The sequence below is a fragment of the Harmonia axyridis genome, chromosome 1 (assembly GCF_914767665.1).
Source record: "Harmonia axyridis chromosome 1, icHarAxyr1.1, whole genome shotgun sequence".
Classification (NCBI taxonomy): Eukaryota; Metazoa; Arthropoda; class Insecta; order Coleoptera; family Coccinellidae; genus Harmonia; species Harmonia axyridis.
In genome coordinates, this window is record NC_059501.1 from 30,195,213 (window position 1) to 30,215,839 (window position 20,627).

The 20,627-nt window shown below is 31.4% G+C and overlaps 1 protein-coding gene across 1 annotated transcript; it reads right to left on the reverse strand.

Annotated features, from left to right (window-relative positions):
* On the reverse strand, nucleotides 1–19,496 carry LOC123683689. Its single transcript, XM_045622623.1, has 9 exons — nucleotides 19,336–19,496; nucleotides 17,731–19,203; nucleotides 15,950–16,276; nucleotides 6,733–8,031; nucleotides 4,313–4,951; nucleotides 2,995–3,156; nucleotides 1,070–1,780; nucleotides 584–1,006; nucleotides 1–453 (listed from the first exon to the last, which is right to left on the reverse strand). Exons 1-7 carry the CDS (start codon nucleotides 19,342–19,344, stop codon nucleotides 1,121–1,123), a joined length of 4,569 nt encoding a protein of 1,522 aa, XP_045478579.1. The 5' UTR covers nucleotides 19,345–19,496; the 3' UTR covers nucleotides 1–453; nucleotides 584–1,006; nucleotides 1,070–1,120.
* Nucleotides 19,497–20,627: the final 1,131 nt, after the last annotated feature.

Genomic DNA, 20,627 nt, shown 5'->3' on the forward strand with positions numbered 1-20,627 from the left:
TCATTATCAATGTCCCCTTTAAGTAGCAATATCACTCTATTTTTCCTTTCCTTCTTTGCATTGGTATGGGCAATTCTAACACTCACGCTTTCTAAAAATTAGGAGTAAGGACTATCAGAGTCCTCTTTGATTTGGCAAAATCATCGCATGTATTTTCATAGGTGAAAGTGCTAGGAATCCGATCTTAAATGGAGATTTCCATTATAGGAACTAGTTGGTTTTCAATAAACTCTGCGTTTTATGTGAATAGCTCACGAAGTTATCATTTTTTTCAGATCTTTCTGAAATCCCAAGCATGAATTTCGAGCATAAAACTAAACTTCAATATCATGCTTTCATTTATAGTAATGAATGAGGAAGATCATAATAGTAGATCACCTTGATGATGAATAAGAATGGTTTTATCGCAAAAGTGGCTCCTGTCGAAGAACATTTGATATTTTCGTCATCAATCTGAAACCAAATCACCAATCAGATATTTTTATCTTAAATAGAATGAGCATGAGCTAATCATGGTTTAATCCGTATTACTGTACTGTAACTACATAATTTAACATTGTGTGTAAGAGTGGAAGATACCTACCTCAATATTCGTTGGAATCCAATCTAATGCTTTGACGAAAGATCTTCAAATACATGACCAATTCTCAAAATTCGTACATAATTCTTCTGTTTCTTCTACAGATCACCAATCAATTTCGAAGAGGTATTATCAAAAAACCTCATCTTTCTCATGTTTGGTGGATACGCACATATGGGCTATTGAAATAAAAAAATTTGTCTGAATTTGTCCTTATGAAATTGGCGAAATTTTCGATATAACAATTTCAAACAAGTGGATTTCCTGAAAATTTTCAAGCTTACAGAGTTCTTTCATATATCCTCATTGCTATCTATACTAGTAGCAAGATCTTCGTAATCTGAATCAATCATTTTCGGTCTTGATTGAACGAAGAATAATTGGCTAATGCTGATTTTCAGATTGTTATATTTGTATGTTTTCCAACTGAAAAAAATGAGAAATTAGATGACATTGAAATAAATTTTAAAAAATTAAATGAATCCTCACCATTTTTTGTGACTGTCTAGAATGTTTCATCCCTTTTCAATACATCTTTCTTCATTCACATCGAGGAAGAGCATATCGGAGCTTCTTCCAAAACCAAGAATCTCCCCATTTGATGTAAGTGTTTGTTGAGATATAGGATCTTAACTCTGCATCCAGTTTTTCAGTATCAATGTCCTCTTTCAGTAGCAATATCACTCTATTTCTCCTTTCCTTCATTGCTTCGGTATGGGCAATTCTAAATTCCATTTTGCCCCATACGCTTTCTAAAAAATTAGGAGTGAGGACTATCAAAGTCCTCTTTGAGTTGGCGACAGAATCGCAAATATTTTCAGCGATAAAAGAGCCAGGAATCCAATCTCTATAATGAAGGCACAAATTGTAATTATAAGAGCCTTCCAATATAGGGACTAATTGCTCTTCCACAAACTCTGCGTCTTTATGTGAATAGCTCACGAAGACATCATATTTTTTTTGTTTGTCTAGATCTTCCTCTATGAAAAATCCAGGGCATAAATTTCGAGCATATAACCAAACTCTAATCTCTTGCTTGTATTTATAGTAAATTACGGCAAGGATGAGAGAGATCATAATTGGACAAAGACTCAAGAATACCTTGATGATAACAAAGAATGTGTTATCGCAAAAGTCCTCTTCAACTAAATAATTAAATTTAGTTCCTGTCGTAGCACATTTAATATTCTCGGCATCAATCTGAAACAAAATCACTAGTCATATATTTTGTCATATAGGTAACGAGGGTTGTCATAATGATCTTAATGTTGATTGAAAATGTATTTCGGATTCGCAACAACATATTTCAAGATTTACTAAAAAAAATAATGGGTAATAACTGCACAAAAATGTTGAGAAATGTTCTTTATCCAAAGTGACAAGTTTTTTGGGACTATACTAAACAGGGTGGTCCAGATTTCAGTTCAATAACTTTGGCGTCGGATTAAACAACTTTTTTCATGAAAGAAGTTCATACAAACATGTTTCGTTTTCGAGATACAGGGAGTTGAAAAAAAATCAGTTTTTCACCTATAACTTAAGTACTACATATTTACATTCATTGCTTTAATTTTTGATGAGATGATCCTTTTCCTATTGAAAACCAAGGCCACTGTTTTTTTTTTGTGAAAATTATTCCATTTCTGAAATCAACAGATTTTTTTAGGTAATGAAAAAAAAAGTCTCTTAAATTTTTTCATACAATGTACCAGTTTGAAGATAATGGAGTCCAAAGAAAACACTATCCTATCACCAAAAATCTAAAAGAAATTTTTCCATTAGTAATAATTGAAAGTATAAAAATGAATTTAATTGAAAATTACTGAAAGAACATTCATCAGACACTTAAAAAATAAAAAATATTCACAAAAATTGTTCGAACTGTGAACTATTTCCCTCAACACATTTACCTAGCACCGATGCAAAATTCAACGATTCAAATTTACTAAATGAACAACCATAATTCATTTTTGTAGATAGTGTTTGTTTTATACCCGGTTTTCTGGAAAACAGTACATTCTATAAAAATTCAAGAGACCTTTTTTTGAGTAGATTTCTGTTGATTTCAGAAATAAAATCACTGGCAAATTGTTTAATCTGACGCCGAAGTTATTGAACTGAACCACCCTGTATAAATATAGTCCACCAAGGATGCAGTCAAATTGGACATTGCATTGGATATAATAGTTCATCAAATGTTTCTAGAAAGATTGAAAGCTTCCAAAATTCAAATTCAAGAAGAATACTGAGATGAACTCAATATTTTTGTGTGAACGGAACCCATGAAGTTGAGGTCATGGACTGAGTTCACTCTGACGTCAGTGCTTTTCTAATTTTCTTCATTCTTTCCATAAAAAACCAGCAAAACATTTTTAGGGTATGTAAAAAATCGTAGGGAATATTTGTTATCTCACCTTTTTTATATTTTCCAAAAGAAATCTTCTCATGCTATAGTTGTCACAGGAACAGGACCAAGAATTATTTCCCATTTTAATATTTTTCACAGAAGGTGTGCTCAATGTATTCAGAACTGATTCACTTAATTCAGTCAAATTATTGTTGCTGATATCAATTGTCTGAAAAAAAGGAATAATCGATATGGTAGGATTCAAATTGTTCGATAAAGAAAGTAAATAATATGAAAGATATATGTATAACTAGAAAAGTAAGCATCTACAGAAATTACATTTTATTCATTATTCTGAATACTAGATTTCCGGAATTATTGAAAATAAAAATATTTTTCTGCAGCTGATGAAAGTATAGTTTTCGTGAAATTATCTTTGTTATGTTTATTTTGGTCTTTTTTGTTTAACGTTATTCATAAAACATTTCAGATGTTCTTATAAAGAATGTTACGCGTGTAACATTCTTTATAAGTTAAATCAACAATATTATCAAAAATACTTAGTGCCTAGCGGCAATAAACAAATAATAACATTTCACAAAAAACTAAACGACTATGTTTTTTATAAATTGATAAGAAATAATTTCTTTCATATTCTACTGTGGTCTGCTAGACCACTAGTACCAAATATGTTTGGAAACAGCTCATTTTCATTAATCTAAAAATGTAACAAACTAAAGGGTATGACATTCAAACCAATTGCCGCTAGAAAATAAGTATTTTTGATGATATTGTTAATTTAACTAATAAAGAATGTTACGTGTTACTTTATGAGTACCACACAAAACTATTGTATTTTTGTCCACCCTGTATTGAAATCAACATTTGATACATTTTTGGAATCAGCTCAGCTAGAGTAACCGGAAAATTAAGACAAAATGGGGGTGTTCCATTCAAAAAAAATGACGGTGACGTCATTACTAGAAAGTAATTCACCCTGTATATCAGATTATTATTTTGAAATACAGTAAATTAAAATCAAAAATCGACATGTTTCAGGATTATTTCTTGAAAATGAATTTGTTTCATACTTTACGGACACAGTGTATACAGAGTATTTTACCACATTTCTACTAATTTTAACGGTTGATGAAAGTAGGAAAAAAACTTAACTGGAAAGAAAACAAGAAATACAACTATAACAACTAATTGTTATTCGTCTCTCGTATGTAGGTATATGTTCCACAGAAATGATGCAGTTATGAAGCCCATGAAGTCATTACAAGTTCTGATATTAATCAAAATACATAGTTGCTTGACTTCTGAAATCTGGATTCAATGCATTCCTCTACTAGATATAAATTTTCACTGAGAAAGATACTAACCTCAATATTCGATGGAATCCAAGACACATTATTTATTTCATTCCTGCCCAAAAAAAGACCTGTCACATTTTCATATCCTTCTATTGGCCAGAACATTGTCAGCAAATTATCTTCAAAATGAACATTGATTTTCTCATACTTCAATTCGAGGGGAATCTTTAAAGAGGGGACAGTTGTCATATTGGTGGATGAACAATTCACAACGATTGCCTTGTCGAAAGGTCTCCAAATACATGAGCAATTTTCAAAATTCGTACATAATTCTTCTGTTTCTGTTATAGATTGCAAATCACAAATCAATTCCGAAGGGGCAACATCTAAAAACCTCATCTTTTTCATGTTAAGTGGAAGGGCACATCTCAGGCTATCAAGATCAAAAAATATCTCTGAATTTGTCCTTATGAAATCAGCGAAATTTTCGGCATAACAATCGCATACAAGTGGATTGCCTGAAATTTTCAAGACAACGGAGTTTTTTCTTGTATCGACAATTTTATCAGCACTAGAAACAAGATCTTCGTAATCTGAATCAATCATTTTTGGTACTGACTGATCGAAGAAAAATTGGCTAATGTTGTTGTTTTGAAGATTGATTGTGATGTTTGTAAAAGCGTCTTTCCATTTTTGTATGTCTTCCAACTGAAATACATAAGAAATTAGGTGAGACTAAAATAAATACAATGTATACCTACAATAAAATGCATAAAAATGATAAGTATTAATGATAGAGTAATATCCTTCATTTATGGCCAAAATTGCATCGAACGCGTGATCTATAGCATAGTTATCTTATGGATACTTCTTAAAATAAAATAATCATTTTAATCCATTTGTAAAAGATTATGGAAAAAGCAAATCTCAACTTAAGTCTACAGATCTAAATTTAACAGTTCAAATATACAGGGTGATTCACCGGGATGGCCTTTTAGACATTTATGAAAAACTAATCAACATTTTGAGCTGAAAATTCGCATATCAGGGTTTGAGACAATGATCTTCCTCTCCACAACTTCCGGTTATACCGGAAACAGACTAGTACTTCCTTATTTCATATGGCACACCTAGTATATTATTGCATCATTAGATAGTTTTTTCGACGAAAATTTCGGCAATATGCCATACCTTGGGTAAAAACTCAACGGTTCATGTGTTAATGAGATTCTTATGCAAAAAAAGGGGACTCACATTTTTTTGAATATTTTGGCAGAAAAAGCTTGTTTCGAAAAAATTGTTTTCTTTTTCGATTCTGCAAATACGTAGTATTATAAAACTATTTGAGATTTGGACCAAAAATGTACAGGGTGTTTATAAGAAGATCATGAACTTTGACTAGTCAAATTCATCAAAACACAAGATTTTCAAATTAGAGCCTACATTTTTCATTATTTCAATCGATTCTACGTACATAAATAGTGGGAGTTATTTAAGCAAACTCAAAACCTAAAATGGATACTTTAATAGTTATCAAGGAAGAAATTTAAATGAGGAAAAACTGCAATTAATAACTGTGTGGAGTAGTCTGTGATCTCCGGGAAACACAGAAAGTAACTAAAATTAGATGTTTGGATAACTAAATTTGACATTTCAAGAATTGTAATGAATTATTCGTAATTGAAAATTGTATTCTTTTATGGATTTTTCAAAAATCCCAACGAAAAATTGATTATAATTCATGAAATGTAAAATTTAGTTATCCAAACATCGAATTTCAATTTCCTTCTGTGTTTTCCGGAAGTCACAGACACTCCACATAGTTATAAATTGCGGTTTTGAGGTTCTTCCTCGATAACTTATGAAGTAGATATTTATTTTAGGATTAGGGTTTGCTTGAGTATTCCCCACTATTTTTGGACGTAGAATCGACTGAAATTATAAAAAATATAGGTTCTAATTTGAAAATTTTGAATTTTGATGAATATGAGTTATCCAAGTTCCTGATCTTCTTATGAATACCCTGTACATTTTTGGTCCAAATCGCAAAAAGTTTTATAATACTACGTATTTGAGAATCAAAAAAAGAAAAAAGCTTTTTCTGCCGAAAAATTCAAAAAAATGTGAGTCCTCATCGCCACTTCTCTCATTAACTCATGAACCCAAGGTATGGCATTTTTCCGAAATTGCCGTCAAAATAGCTACCTAATGCAAGACCTAATGAGGTAATAATATACTGGGTGTGCCATTTGAAATAAGGAAGTAGTAGTCTGTTTCCGGTATAACCGGAAGTTGTAGAGATCTGAACATATTTCAGGGAGAAAAATCGTTGTCTCAAACCCCAATTTGCAAATTTTCAGCTTAAAATTATACTTAGTTTTCCATAAACGTCTAATAGGCCATACCGGTGAAGCACCCTGTATGTATATATTCAGATATTTCTTGTCAAATCAGGCATGATTCGCATAAAAATTATGATTCTTACTTACATCTAATATTTCAATCTTGTTTCCTTCGAGATTCAGAAAGTGCAATGATCTTGATTGAATAAAAAGATCATCGGGTACATTCTTCATCAGATTGTAGCTCAAATCTAAATATTTGAACGGGCAGTACTTGAATGGACTGCTTGTGAAAATTTTTCCAAGTACTACCTCGTATCGATATCTATTATGTGATAAATGAAGTTTTTCCAAGTTCATATTTGTTCTGAAAGCATTTTCATCGATAGTGGAAATGTTATTATCATTCAGCCTTAAATCGGCTAATTCGCTCAATCCACTGAATTGATAGGAACTTATTGATGTGATTTCATTATTATTAAGTTCCAATGTTTTTAAAGTCACTAAACCTTGGAAAAGTCCATTATCCAGTTTCTTTATATGATTGTTATTCAGATCTATGTACTTCAAGTTAACCAAACCTTTGAATAAATTTCTTGGAATATCCGAGATATCATTATCATTCAAATATATTTCAGAAATATTGGTTGATCCTAAAAATAAATTCTCCGGAAGAGAAGTCAAGCCCGATGTGCTTAGAATTATAATAGAGAGTTGTGGAAAATTAGTGAACAAAAAATCATCAAGAGTAATGCCTTCATTGCACTGCAGAATAACACGAATCAAGGACTTGAGTGGTCTTAAGACTTGTCTGTTGATTAACTTGATACTGTTGAATCCCAAATCCAGCTCTTCCAGGTTCTCTAAACCTTTAAAAGTTTCATTATGTAATTGTTCAATCGAATTGTACATAAGACGAATCTGCTTCAAATTCGAGAGTTTTTTAAAGAAATTCCCATCCATGGAAATAATCTTATTTTCGAAAAATTCCATTGTAATGAGGTTTGGTGCATTGACATACTGAAGTAAAGAATAATCAAAACGAATATTATGAAAATTTATCTGCTTCAAACTGGAAAGTTCTGCACCAAACAAAAAATTTGTGAAGCTTTCTGAAACTGTTAAATCATTCAACTCTAGAACCTCAACGTTTGGGAAATTTAATATATTGGTTGTTAGCTCAGAAACTATACAACCTTTTACGGTGAGATATTTCGGGTGAAAAACTTTTTTCGGAATGAGATAGTCGGGAGATATCCTCTCATGGCAGTCCACTTTGGTTTCATTACTTTCTCCAACTTGAATTACTAACTTAACATTGTTCGAATTTGGGCATTGATAAAATACTGGTCGATAATCGATACAGTCACAATTCGTTTCTATGCATTCGCAAATTATTGGATTTACGATATAGGCCAATAAAAATAATATACGTAATGACGCCATCTGAAAAAAAAAAAAATTAATGAGTTCTTAATCCAATTCAACAAGGATAATATTGAAATGATGTACTTTCACATTCATTGTTATTGAATGAAAACTTTTATTTCAATATACATATAGGAGATAATATTTTAATAAACAGAAAAATATAGTAATTATAATTTACGCGGATATACAGGGTGTGGCCTAATTAATGGATAATCCTGTACTGGCGAATAGAGGAGGTCATGGCCGACCAGAAAATGTAAAGTTATGTTCAGTAAAAATATCATAGTTTTCGAGATATCGGACAATTTAATTTTTTTCTAAAAAGTGCACCTTTACTCACTAATTTCAATGCTGTGATCACAAATCTTGTTATTTCTTTGGGCATTGCTTTTTATTTTACTCTCAAATAGCTGTACTATGAGATAAACTACCAAATTCCTACCATCTTGCATAATTTAGAAAAAAAAAAAGTAGGATAATCCTCATGTTTGCAAATTGATTTACTCTTTTCTTTAAGTTTCAGTCGTTATGGAGAAGAAAAAATGTATTGAGACCTTTGTGACCATTTCATAAATAAATTGTCTATTTTATTGTGGTTCTGAAATGGTATAATACATGTTATTATTTTATTGGGTGCTCGGATTACGTTTTATTATTACAACTGAGGTACTAATTTCAGTGAAAGAGAGTTTTAGGGATTTTTGAGTATACCTAATAATGGTTAAATAAAACATAGTAATATTTTCACTATTCATTTTAAATTACAGTAGTGCTCGAAATGTCTGCCTTCTGCACGAATGCAGGAGACGGATGTGGCTGCAACATGATGGCTGCCCTGCACATTTCGCACGACAGGTACGTGATTACTTAAATGAAAAATTCCCGAGAAGATGGATTGGACGAATGGGTACAATTTCTTGGCCACCACGATCTCCTGATCAAAATCCATTAGATTTTTTTCTTTTGGGGATGTCTCAAAGAGAAGGTGTATGACAAGCCGATAAATTCAGTTGAAGAATTACTCACACGCATTAACGAAGCAGCTCGAAATATTGATCAAGCCAGATATGCGCGACGAATCAAACGATCTTTTATTAGAAGATTTTAGCGTGCATTCGTGCAGAAGGCGGACATTTCGAGCACTTACTGTAATTTAAAATAAATAGTGAAAATATTACTTACACCATTATTAGGTATCCTCAAAAATCCCTAAAACTCTCTTTCACTGAAATTGGTACCTCAGTTGTAATAATAAAACGTAGTCCGAGCACCCAATGAAATAATAACATGTATTATACAATTCCAGAACCGCAATAAAATAGACAATTCATTTATGAAATGTTCACAAAGGTCTCAATACATTTTTTCTTCTCCATAACGACTGAAACTTAAAGAAAAAAGTAAATGAATTTGCAAACATGAGGATTATCCTACTTCTTCTTCTAAATTATGCAAGATGGTAGGAATTTAGTAGTTTATCTCATAGTACAGCTATTTGAGAGTAAAATAAAAAACAATGCTCAAAGAAATAACAAGATTTGTGATCACAGCATTGAAATTAGTGAGTAGAGGTGCACTTTTTATAAAAAAATGAAATTGTCCGATATCTCGAAAACTATGATATTTTTACTGAACATAACTTTACATTTTCTGGTCGGCCATGACCTCCCCTATTCGCCAGTAAAGGATTATCCATTAATTACGTCACATCCTGTATATAGTATCATAAGTAACGACAATGTTTTTTTTTGTTAGTTTCATTATTTTATTAGTTGAATTGTATCAATTTGTATAGGTATATGATGTTCTTTTTGTGTATATTTTTTTTTGTCTTTCATGGGTTAGGTGGAAGAGCAGACACTTCACTTGGAGTGAACTGAACCTCTCCCTTTGCCATCTTTGTCAGTGACTATGATTTTTTTTCTCTGTCAACTTCAATAAAGACATATTAATATTATTTTAGTTTATTCTAAAACAAGTTGCAGAATGGGCTTAGTTATCGTTACATCGAATTTTGGTTCCTTTCTATGTTTTCCGGAAGTCGCAGTCTACTTCACACAGTTAAAAATTGCGGTGTTTCCTCACTTAAAGTTCTTCCTCGATAACTCTTAAAATCATCATTTTAGGTACAGGGTTTGCTCTTTTTACACGTACATTTTTGGTCCAAAACGCAAACAGTCTTATGATAATACGTATTAGCAGATACTACCTAAGTATTTAATTGAAAATGACAAACGTTTTTTCGAGAAAAACTTTTTCGGCAGAAATATTTTAAAAATGTGGTTCCCCGATGCCACATTTTTTATGGAAATCCCATTAGCCCATGAACCGTTGAGTTTTCACTCAAGGTATGACGTTTTGCTGAAATTTCCATAAAAGAGCTATCTAATGATGCAATGAGATAGTGATGTGCAATTTGAAATAAGGAAGTAGTAGTCTGTTTACGGCATAACCGGAAATTGTAGAGATCTGAAAATATTTAATGGAGAAAGATTATTGTCTCAAACTCCAACATGCAAATTTTCCGCACAAAATTAGGATTAGTTTCCCATAAACGTCGCGATGAATCACCCTGTATAGTGCTTACCGTTTCGAGATGATTTCTCGATAAGTTAATATTTCATAACGAAAAACATATTTTGTATGGAGACTATTTCAAACCATTATTCAAATAAAAGAAATATTTAGACGTTACTTATTCAATTAAATTTACGTAGAAAGTGGTTTCATGGATGTACAAACAGTGACAAAATTTTTTTCTGTAACATCAAATAAGAAGATCAACAAAAAAGCCATAATTCATTTTCAGACTTGGACGTAGGATCGATCATTTCTTATCATATCCATCATCTCGGTGTTCCAGGTACCCACTTATTAACCTTTTTGCAGAAATTCAGTGAAGATCCTCCATAAAATGACGCAGAAAGTTAAATCTATTGAATTCATTCCAAGAGACCTCGCCCAAAGTTTATGGCCCTTGGTGAAATTTTAACAATAATGAAATTCTGTATTGATGCGAAAAATATGGTTCGCAATTTATCATTTTCATAAACTTTTTCGTTTCCTCATGAAAATAATATCTACCAAAAAAAATTAAAAAAGTACTGAAGTGATGTCAAGAGCTTTTACGCTTCGAAAATTCGTATGAACTAATTCCGACTTCTGTGCACAAATCAGAAAAAAAATTCATAAATCAATAACTAAATTGACTTGCAGAATGACAAGAATTAAAACAAAATAATATTTCCAACACTAAGATTCATAACTTTATTAGCACAATTATTTTGAAGGAAATTAAACTCATGAAAATATTATTTGCATTATTATTTCATATCTGCCATCATATCGGTATCAAATCATTTAAGGAGTACATTCTGCATGCACGTGCGTCTATTCACAAATCTTGAAGAAATGAATACATGTTCTTCATAGTTGAGAAAAAAAAATTTGGAACAAAATGTTGAAAAAATTCACCACTTTTCATATGCAATAAACATCTTTTAAACTCTTTCGCAACAATGAATATCATTGAGCACCTTATGCCCATTAATAAAATGTTCGAGTGGAACTTATTAATTTCATCTCATTTTTTGTAATTATATCGAAAAGAATTAAATTTTCTACTAATTTCTGATCAACTTGCCTAACCATATCTTTTGACACCATTTCAAGTTGAAATAGGTAAATACCAAACGTATGGTATTACAAGTTTACAAAAATTTGACATTGGATGATTTTTCTAATTTTTACTAATCATAATTAATTTCTAATTTCCAAAAAAAACAATCATACCTTTCTTTATATGATTAAAAACTAAAACACTTTATTTCCGCTTATATTGCTAACACAAAAATTGTTTTCGTCAGATTAAATTTTGACATCATCAGACTAGGTATATCAAACCGATTTTTGATGCTCATGAAGTAAAATATGGTCAGCCTTTGTTGTTTTGATTGAGGAAGGACAAATATTGGTGGGGGTTTGTTATGATGAGTAATTTTCTGAAAACAATGAAATAGGTATAACCATACTTTCTTTCGAAACTATTCGGGAAACTAAGAGGTTAAATGGTAACATTTCGAGGTACCTAATAAAAACAAGCTAATAATTTCAGCTTCAGAAAAGAGATGGAAAAGTATCTCTGCATTTTATTAATCTGAGAGTGCTCGCCGGCTTCTTCAAAATCGTTCATTTTAGCTCATGACGTCATTCAGAAGTTTTCGGATATTCAGATTAGGTTTGGATGTTCAACTAGTATTTATTTTCTGTTTTTGGTTAGAATGGCCAGGTGAATGATAAGGACTAAGCCAATGCTCTACGATTGATTTAAACCCTCAAAGATGGAATTCGTGAAGTTATCGAGGACATACATCGAGGAATAAAAATTATCATTAATCATAGTCATGCAGCCTCAAATGCGAATTGATCATAAAATTTTCATGAAGAGGATATGGTGCTGCAATCGTAGCCGTGGCTGCCATTTAGCCGATATCGTTTTCCATACCTTCTTCGCTACAATGAAATAAACAAACATTGATTTCTCTTGAATTTTTTTTTTCCGATATCAAAATGAAACCCTTCATTGAAAAACCCTTCACTTTCCTTCACACAATACCATTGAAAATATATAGATATGGAGATACTCACCATTTGATTTAACTCGACAATACCAAGACCGAAAAGAACACCACTACGCCAGAAAGTCTAAAACTGAACACAACCTACCGCAACAACCGAAACAAGTGCAACTGGTTGACGCACCACAAGCACAAGACACAAATCATATAACCATATAATGTAGTCACAGTCAATTTGACCCAAAAAGTTGAAGGTGGGGAAAAATTTTGAACTCGGCCAATAAGAAGTTTTGAAAGTTTGGCCGTTACAAATTTCTGAGAATAAAACCCGAAGGTAAGTTAAGGTGTAAGCCCACCTAAGAACTGTCATAAATTGTTGCCATTTACAGGTAGGGTAATTATGTCATTTAATGTGTTACCATAACATAAACATTGTCAAAATGAAGTTTCAGTAACAATAGCAAAGGTTTACTATATTTCTGATTCCTAAGCTGCCATTAGGGCTCGAGAGTTTTACCATTTTACTTTTCACTTTGGGTAACTATCAGGTATAAGGCACAGAGTGTTGACGAGATATTAGATTGTAGTACGAAAGTAAATAATACAACAAACGAACAAACGCTTTTTTATATGCGTTAAATTGAATTAGATATACAGGGTATTTTATTATAAACTGGACAAAAATATTATATAGTAGCGTAGATGACACCGATAGAATTATTTTTGCCTTATGACATATAGGTACCTCGTTTCAGAAACATAACGTCATTTTTGAGCAATATATTCTATTGATTGCGGTCCGTTATGTATAACCTTTGAAGGAGCAGTTTCTGGTCACATCAGAGTATTTTTGAATGTTCAATTCAGAAAAGGAGAAGCAGTGAATGTATTTCAAATTGAATATAATTTGGGGGGGGTAATCGAAAAATAATTTTTTGACGAAAACGTTTATTCATATCTGTAATGTGAGAAAAATAAGTTTTTAACGAAGTTTGAACCGAATTACTCGGAATATTTTTTTTTTATTGCGGAGGAAAATGTAGATATTCGTTGGATAATTTTAAAAATAAAAAGTCCCTAGAAAATTAGCCCGCAAAAGCTTTGTTTTTTAGATACAGGGTGTTTCTAGTGTGTCGAACATTTTAGTGATACTTAGGAATATCAGTTTATCAAATCTTTATTAATCTTCGCTACAGAGTGGATAAATAAGTACCAAAGCTTATAATTATTTCATTCATTACAGCTTACTAGCTGGATCTTCATAATGATTTGGATTTTCCTGAGGATAACTAGAGAGCTGTTTGAAATTTTTCTCTCGAAATCTATAGCAGATACGACGAAACTATAACAAACCAAAAAATGTAGTACTGGACTAGAGTTTCCTTTAACATTTTTCTAAACTACCAGCAGTTCACCAAAAAATAATTCTGAAGGAAAGAATCAGGCACCTTTCCAGAAAAAATATCACCCTGTGGATTTACATTCAAAATTAGCATATTACATGATGAAAACACATCCCAGACAGTTTTTCTATGCGAATTACTCAGTTCAGTTCTTTGATAACTACAGTATTGAAATTTTGCAACGAGAATGATACAAAAAACCGAAAATAACGGGTAAGTGTATACCGATGAATAATGCAAAAATCACAGATGGCAAATAAGATGCTGACAAAGCGGATAGATAAAGGAATATAATAAACCTCGGACATAGACCTGCTCGTACTGCAATAAAAGTACTCATCGTGAAAGCGATAACAAACAGTAAAAGGGTCCAATTTTCTACTGCTGTGTGGATTTCGAAAAAAAGTAAATTGAATTTTCGTTCTTCGTCTTTGCGAGAATTCGCAATTTTATATTTTGGAACTCTTGGGGGGGTGTAATTACCCCCAGTACACCCCCCCCATTTCTACGCCCTTATCCTTCAACCATCCAAATAATAATATCTCCTTCGGTTCTCTAACATGATTGAAAAAAACTGTTAGGGGTATGAGGATCAAAATTTTGGAATTGGGCTGTCGAAATAATCCAGATGGTAATATAAAGTTATCAAAGAAATTTCACTGTAATTTCAATGAGTCTCTGTTGGGAGATAAACTAACGACCTTGAGGTATTATCTAACCTGTGGAATGTAAATTTGAACTAATCCAAGATTATTAATGGCTTTAATAAAAGACCTGTTCCATTCCCCCCTATTTGCATTTTCTAGTTTTTCCAAGATATTCGAATTCTTAGAAGAATATTTGTTCAAAATTTTTCTTATTGTCTTATTTATGTATATTTTTCTTCCTGTTCAATAAAGTCATTTATTATTATCTTTATAATATCTTGATAATGGATATATATGAATAGTATAAATATTAAATTCTCTAGTGATTTGTAGAATATGTTTCAAGTAGAGAACGATGTTAGAATGAAAACTTGAAAATTGACAAATCGGAACTTGGCGCATTCGCCATTTAGTTACGAGTGTTTTGTCTTGCTTATTTTCAATAATAATAAACTTATAGAATTTTAGAAACGTATAACTCAAATACATGGAATCTGACAATTCATTGAAAATAATCTGTTCTATAAGTGCTTCGCATGCATCAGCTGTTATACTGCATCTTTTATTTATGGATTTATGGATACTACTTTTCGTTTGTAGTAGCTATTTTTTGAATAACTTTTATGTCAATAATTCCCTGATGAGGATATTTCAATAGGTTTCAAAACTATTGATTACCCCAGTAATGCATTTAGGAAGTAAAAAGTAAGTAGCATCAGTATTTTCAAAGGCACCGCAAATGCCTACGTCTAATCATAGTATGAGAGAGTAGTGAGTCAACCGTCATTTGACGGTAAATAAATATAACCAAACATATTAAAAAACCAAATGCTCCATCAAAACAAGGATTAAAAGATAAGGTGAAAATAACATGAAGAATAAGGTGGTCTAGAAAACAAAAGTAACAGATTGGGATTCATTTTACTTCAAGCACTTTAAAAACAATATAGCAGTCCATAAGTATAAGGAAAATTATATGTTAAAGGTAACTTGAAATTCCCAAGTTTAGTTGGATCTCTGCTCAATCATCTTGTAAAATATGTGTTAAATTAATTAATGAATTAACAAATACATGTACGACTTAACAAAATAGGTGAGTGTTAGGTTTGAATCGGATTGAATTTTTAAAAGCTGTGATTATTTACATTTTTCCATCTCTACAGAATGATTTTTTCCTCTTTGCAAATAATATTATTCAGTGTGTTCTCTTGTAGAAAAAGTAAGAAGTGAAATTGTTATTTTTTCCTGAGAATTGAATGGAATAATATTACATCAGAGCAATCGACAATTATTTCTTTTTCGATCAACAACAATCTGGACCAAAATCACACATTCTGCTAACTTCAACACCTTCCACATTTTTTGGACTGGCACAGGTGAGATGTCCAAACACAAATAATATTCCCCAGTCAGCAGATCTTCCCATAACATTCTCGATGAATTTAATGAAAGCACAAGCCTCAAAATCACAATGCAAAGGATTATTTGCCAGATAAACATAGGAAGCTTCTTCGTTGAAGGGATCTTCTGCTTCTTGGGGAAGAGCGGTTGAATTGAAAATGACCTTTGATATTTCATTATCCTCCAAGTTGAGATGCAATCCCTTATAAGCTATTTTCCATATCAATGATACCTGGAAAATCAAAAACCGTCTGTAGTGGAATATAGCGATTGTATATCAATGAAAATGAAATGATGCTAAAACATAATATTCAACAAAAAAGTAAGCTTTTGATCAAAAAGATATAATTCACATAATAAGTTATTCATCACTATACCAATTTTTTATTTTGCCAATTCTAAATGTTTATTATTGAAAATAATAATCCAAAAAATGGTATAATACCACCTCATACAATATAAAAAATTATATAAAAAAAATCGATGAAATCAAGGCTTTCGTCGATAATAAATAAATAATAAATATAAATAAATAAATAATAAATAATAATAAATAAATAATAATAATTAATTTTGAAAATTTCATATTTAGTTACAGAAATAATTGAGTACACAAAATCATTAAATTAATTCTTGTACGGAGAATTATCAAGGAAAATTCTTGATCCTTCGATTTTCATTTTCGAAATCAAGTTATGCTATGTATTTTGTAATTTGATATTTCTCACTCCCCAAGCTTTATCACTCTTTTTTTTTCAAATGGGAATATACAGGATGATTCACCGCGATTTTTCAAAAACCTTTTTCATTTCCCATTCTGCAAATACGTAGTATTATAGGACTGCTTGTGGTTGGGACCAAGAATGTACAGAAAATCAGAACTTGGATCAATCAAATTCATTAAAACTCAATATTTTCAAATTAGAACCTATATTTTTATTATTTCAGTTAATTTTTCATATAAAAAGAGGAGGGGTGAATAAAAGAGTTATTTCAGATATTAAAACAACTTCATATGTAATTTCAAAAATGGGTACGTATGCTGCCGTTTGTCTACACAAATTATAAATAAATAAGCAATTTATCATAGGAATTTTCAAATTTAGTCTCGGCTTATTCAACTATTCGAACCAGCAAATACACAGCACAAAAATAAAAATAAACAAACACGAACACAAGAGCCGAAAATCAATCTGGCGACAAACACGAAATTGCTATCCATTAGGTACATAATGGATAGCAATTTCGTGTTTGTCGCCAGATTGATGTTCGCCTCTTGTGTTCGTGTTTGTTTATTTTAATTTTTGTGGTGTATATTTGCTGGTTCGAATAGTTGAAAAAGCCGAGACTAAATTTGAAAATATGTGTCAATGATACATCGCACCAGAACATATGTAGTTCCGATTTTTGTTTTTAATCTATTGAATTATTCATCATTTTGACTAACTATTTTGAATATTTATTTTATTAATTGTATGATGAGGTATGAAATCAAGTTTTTAATGTTTCTATTTATGATTAATAAATGTTTTATTTTCAGCCTTGAAAAAGGAACAAGACGTTTCTGTCCAAATTCCTATGATAAACTGCTTAATTTTTTAAAACATGGACGTGAATAGTACAGAATTATAAGTAATTCATCAATCAGGCATATATTTACCAAATTATCAAATTAAAAATACTCACATCTAAATATTTGATTTTATTTCCTTTCAAAATGAGAGTCTCCAAATATTTTCCTTTATTGAGTGGATACCAAGGGATATCTTCGATTATATTGAATCCCAGGTCTAATGTCAAAAGATGAGTACATTCATCGAAAGGAGTTTTTCCGGGAATATATTTGGATTCCACTGAATATTTGTAATTATTGTTTGAAAAGTATATATGTCTCAGATTTGTTTTATTCCAAAAGCATCTATCTCCAATATAATGGATTCGATTATAACTCACATCGATGTAATGTAAATCAAGTAATGGTCTAAGTAATTCTGAAGTCAATCGTTCCATTTTATTCCAGCTAAGATCCAAGGTTGCCAAACTAATTAAGGAATGGAATATAGAATTATCTAAAGTTTTAATATCGTTGTTTTTCATATTCAGATTGGTCAAATGCGATAGGCCATCGAATAAAAAACTAGGAATATGGGATATTGAATTGCTTTCCATATTTATACGCGTTATATTAATTGAACCCCTGAAAATATTCTCGGGAATTTGCTTCATATTTAAATATGCGATTTCAATTTCTCTGAGTTCAGGTAAATTGGAGAATACATAATCATCTAACTCAAGTCCATCATTGTGACTCAAATTAATTTCTCTCAAAGACTCTAAAGGTTTTAGAATATCCTTATGGAGAAAGCATATCTTGTTTTTACTGAGATCTAAAGAGACCAATCTTTTCAAATCTCTGAAGATTCCTTTTCCAAAAAATTGTATATTATTTTCCTCCAAATAAAGACGAACTAATTGAAACAGACCTTCGAATACATCAGAGTTCATAGAAACCAAATTATTCTTGGCCAAATCTAATGTTTTCAAAAAGAACAAATTATCAAAAATTTTTCCTTCTACATTATTTATATGATTCCACCTCAGGTCCAGATCTTTCAAAGTTATCTCTTCTTCGAATAATTTTTTCCCGATTTTGAAATCAACATCCCTAAGTTCAAGCCTTTCTAGTTTGTTAGCCATGAAATGGTCGAAATCGACATTTTCTTCAAACTTGACAGATCTTAGGGTAAGTTTTTTGATTTTGTTTTCGGAACAATTGGTCAGAATTTCTACAAAACCAGATGTCATTAGGGAATCCACGATTGTTAACTCTTCTATATGATCGAAATCAGTGTTTAGTGCTACTTTCCTCGTCAGTGGACAATCAATTATAGTCAATTCTCTTGCGTATAACTTGGTATTCGGAATATACTTATCTGTGTCGTCTACGTGCAAGCAACGCCAAACAGTTCTTTCGATGTCTAATTTTTCTATTATTATTTTTCTGTGCCAGCTGGCCTCGGGGCAGTGGTATTCTAGTCCTCGTTCATCTTTAAGACATTCACAGTTTATATCTTGACATTGATCCTCCCTTGCTGGCCTTGCTAAAACTAGTACGCTCACCAAACATGATATAAACATAAACAAACGTATCGAAAACATCTGAAAAAAAAAATTAGTTAATGTCGCAATCAGTTATATAAACTGGTCATATAGAAATCAGGTACTAGGTACTAAAACATTTTAAAAATTCAGTATAATCACTAAGAAATATTTTAATTTTTTAGTACAAACCTTTAACATAGACAATGAACACGGGAATAAGAATGAAATTGAACAAGATTTCTTTTTTCTTTGATCGTCAACAATCAACTAAAAATATAATATTCGAAATCTGTGCAACACATATGGGTACACCATCAGTGGCGGTGCATTTTTGGTATTCGGAAAAAATCATTCGAAACAATTAATTTTATGAATGTATTGTATTGCTCTTGATAATTTCCATAGCCATCATGTAAAATAATTTGATATATTTCTTGAATATAATAATGAAAGTTCACATAGGTCGATTATAACTAAACCTTGAATTTTAAAATCAGAGTAGACTAGCTAGAGAGCATAAGGGTATTTCTGTCTGAAATATTGTTTCATCTGAAATGGAGAAATAATACTATTAAATTTAAAAACTTTAGGATAATATGTAAACATCCATTCAATTTATTCTTCTTGTCTTTCAGATTGAGGAAAAGTGTCATCAGTTCAATATAGGAAAGAAATATACCTTAACCTTATTAGTTGATACATCATGTGTTGACAAATGAACCAAAAAAAATTCAGTTTTGATGGTATAACACAAAATTTAAAAAAATAAATTAATAATTAAATAAAAAAAGCTTTTGAGCGCTCGTTGATTTATGAGCCAATTACGAATTCACTATACATACCGTGTCTCAGAAGTTAACGTCAAGCAGGAATCGGGTAACTGGCTGAATCATGATTCTTCTTCAACAGCCTGTCTGCATCCACTCCTGGACATAGGCCTCCCCTTGAATTTTCAAATTTTCTCTATCTTGAGCCAATTGGTGCCAACATTGTCCGACCTTTGATTTAATGTCATATAACCAGCGTTTTGGTGGTCTTCCTACACTTCGCTTATGTTCTCGTGTTCTCCAATGTACAGGGTTTTTCACCATAATTTGACCCTCCCTTTAACTTTGTAACTAAAAGACGTACAAAAAAATGTTTTGAACAAAAGTTTCACGAAATCGACTAGGGTTTTTCAAAATGATTTCACAAAACGAAAAATATACAGAGTGGGCAACATATTGATTGCAATTTCATTTTTTCAAATGGAACACCCTGTATATTTTTCTATTTTTGACTTGCTCTCTTTCCCCCGATTTCAAATATATAACATATGTTTGGCCTATCTCTCTTATTCTGAGTAGGTACCACAGAGTATCAAATTTTGAGAACCACCTAGCATGCTCAGTAATCAGTTTTCAAGTGGTAGGCTGCGATAACTCAAAATGCCTTCTTTTGAGTTACCTCGTTGGCAACAAAATGACATACGTTTTTCACTA

Coding starts and splice junctions, on each gene's coding strand:
- LOC123683689 (XM_045622623.1), bottom strand. Junction 8,032..15,949: donor ATTTTGGTCCAGATTGTTGT/TGATCGAAAAAG, acceptor TTTTTTTTTCAG/ATGGCGTCATTACGTATATT. Junction 3,157..4,312: donor GGATTCCATCGAATATTGAG/GTTAGTATCTTT, acceptor CCTTTTTTTCAG/ACAATTGATATCAGCAACAA.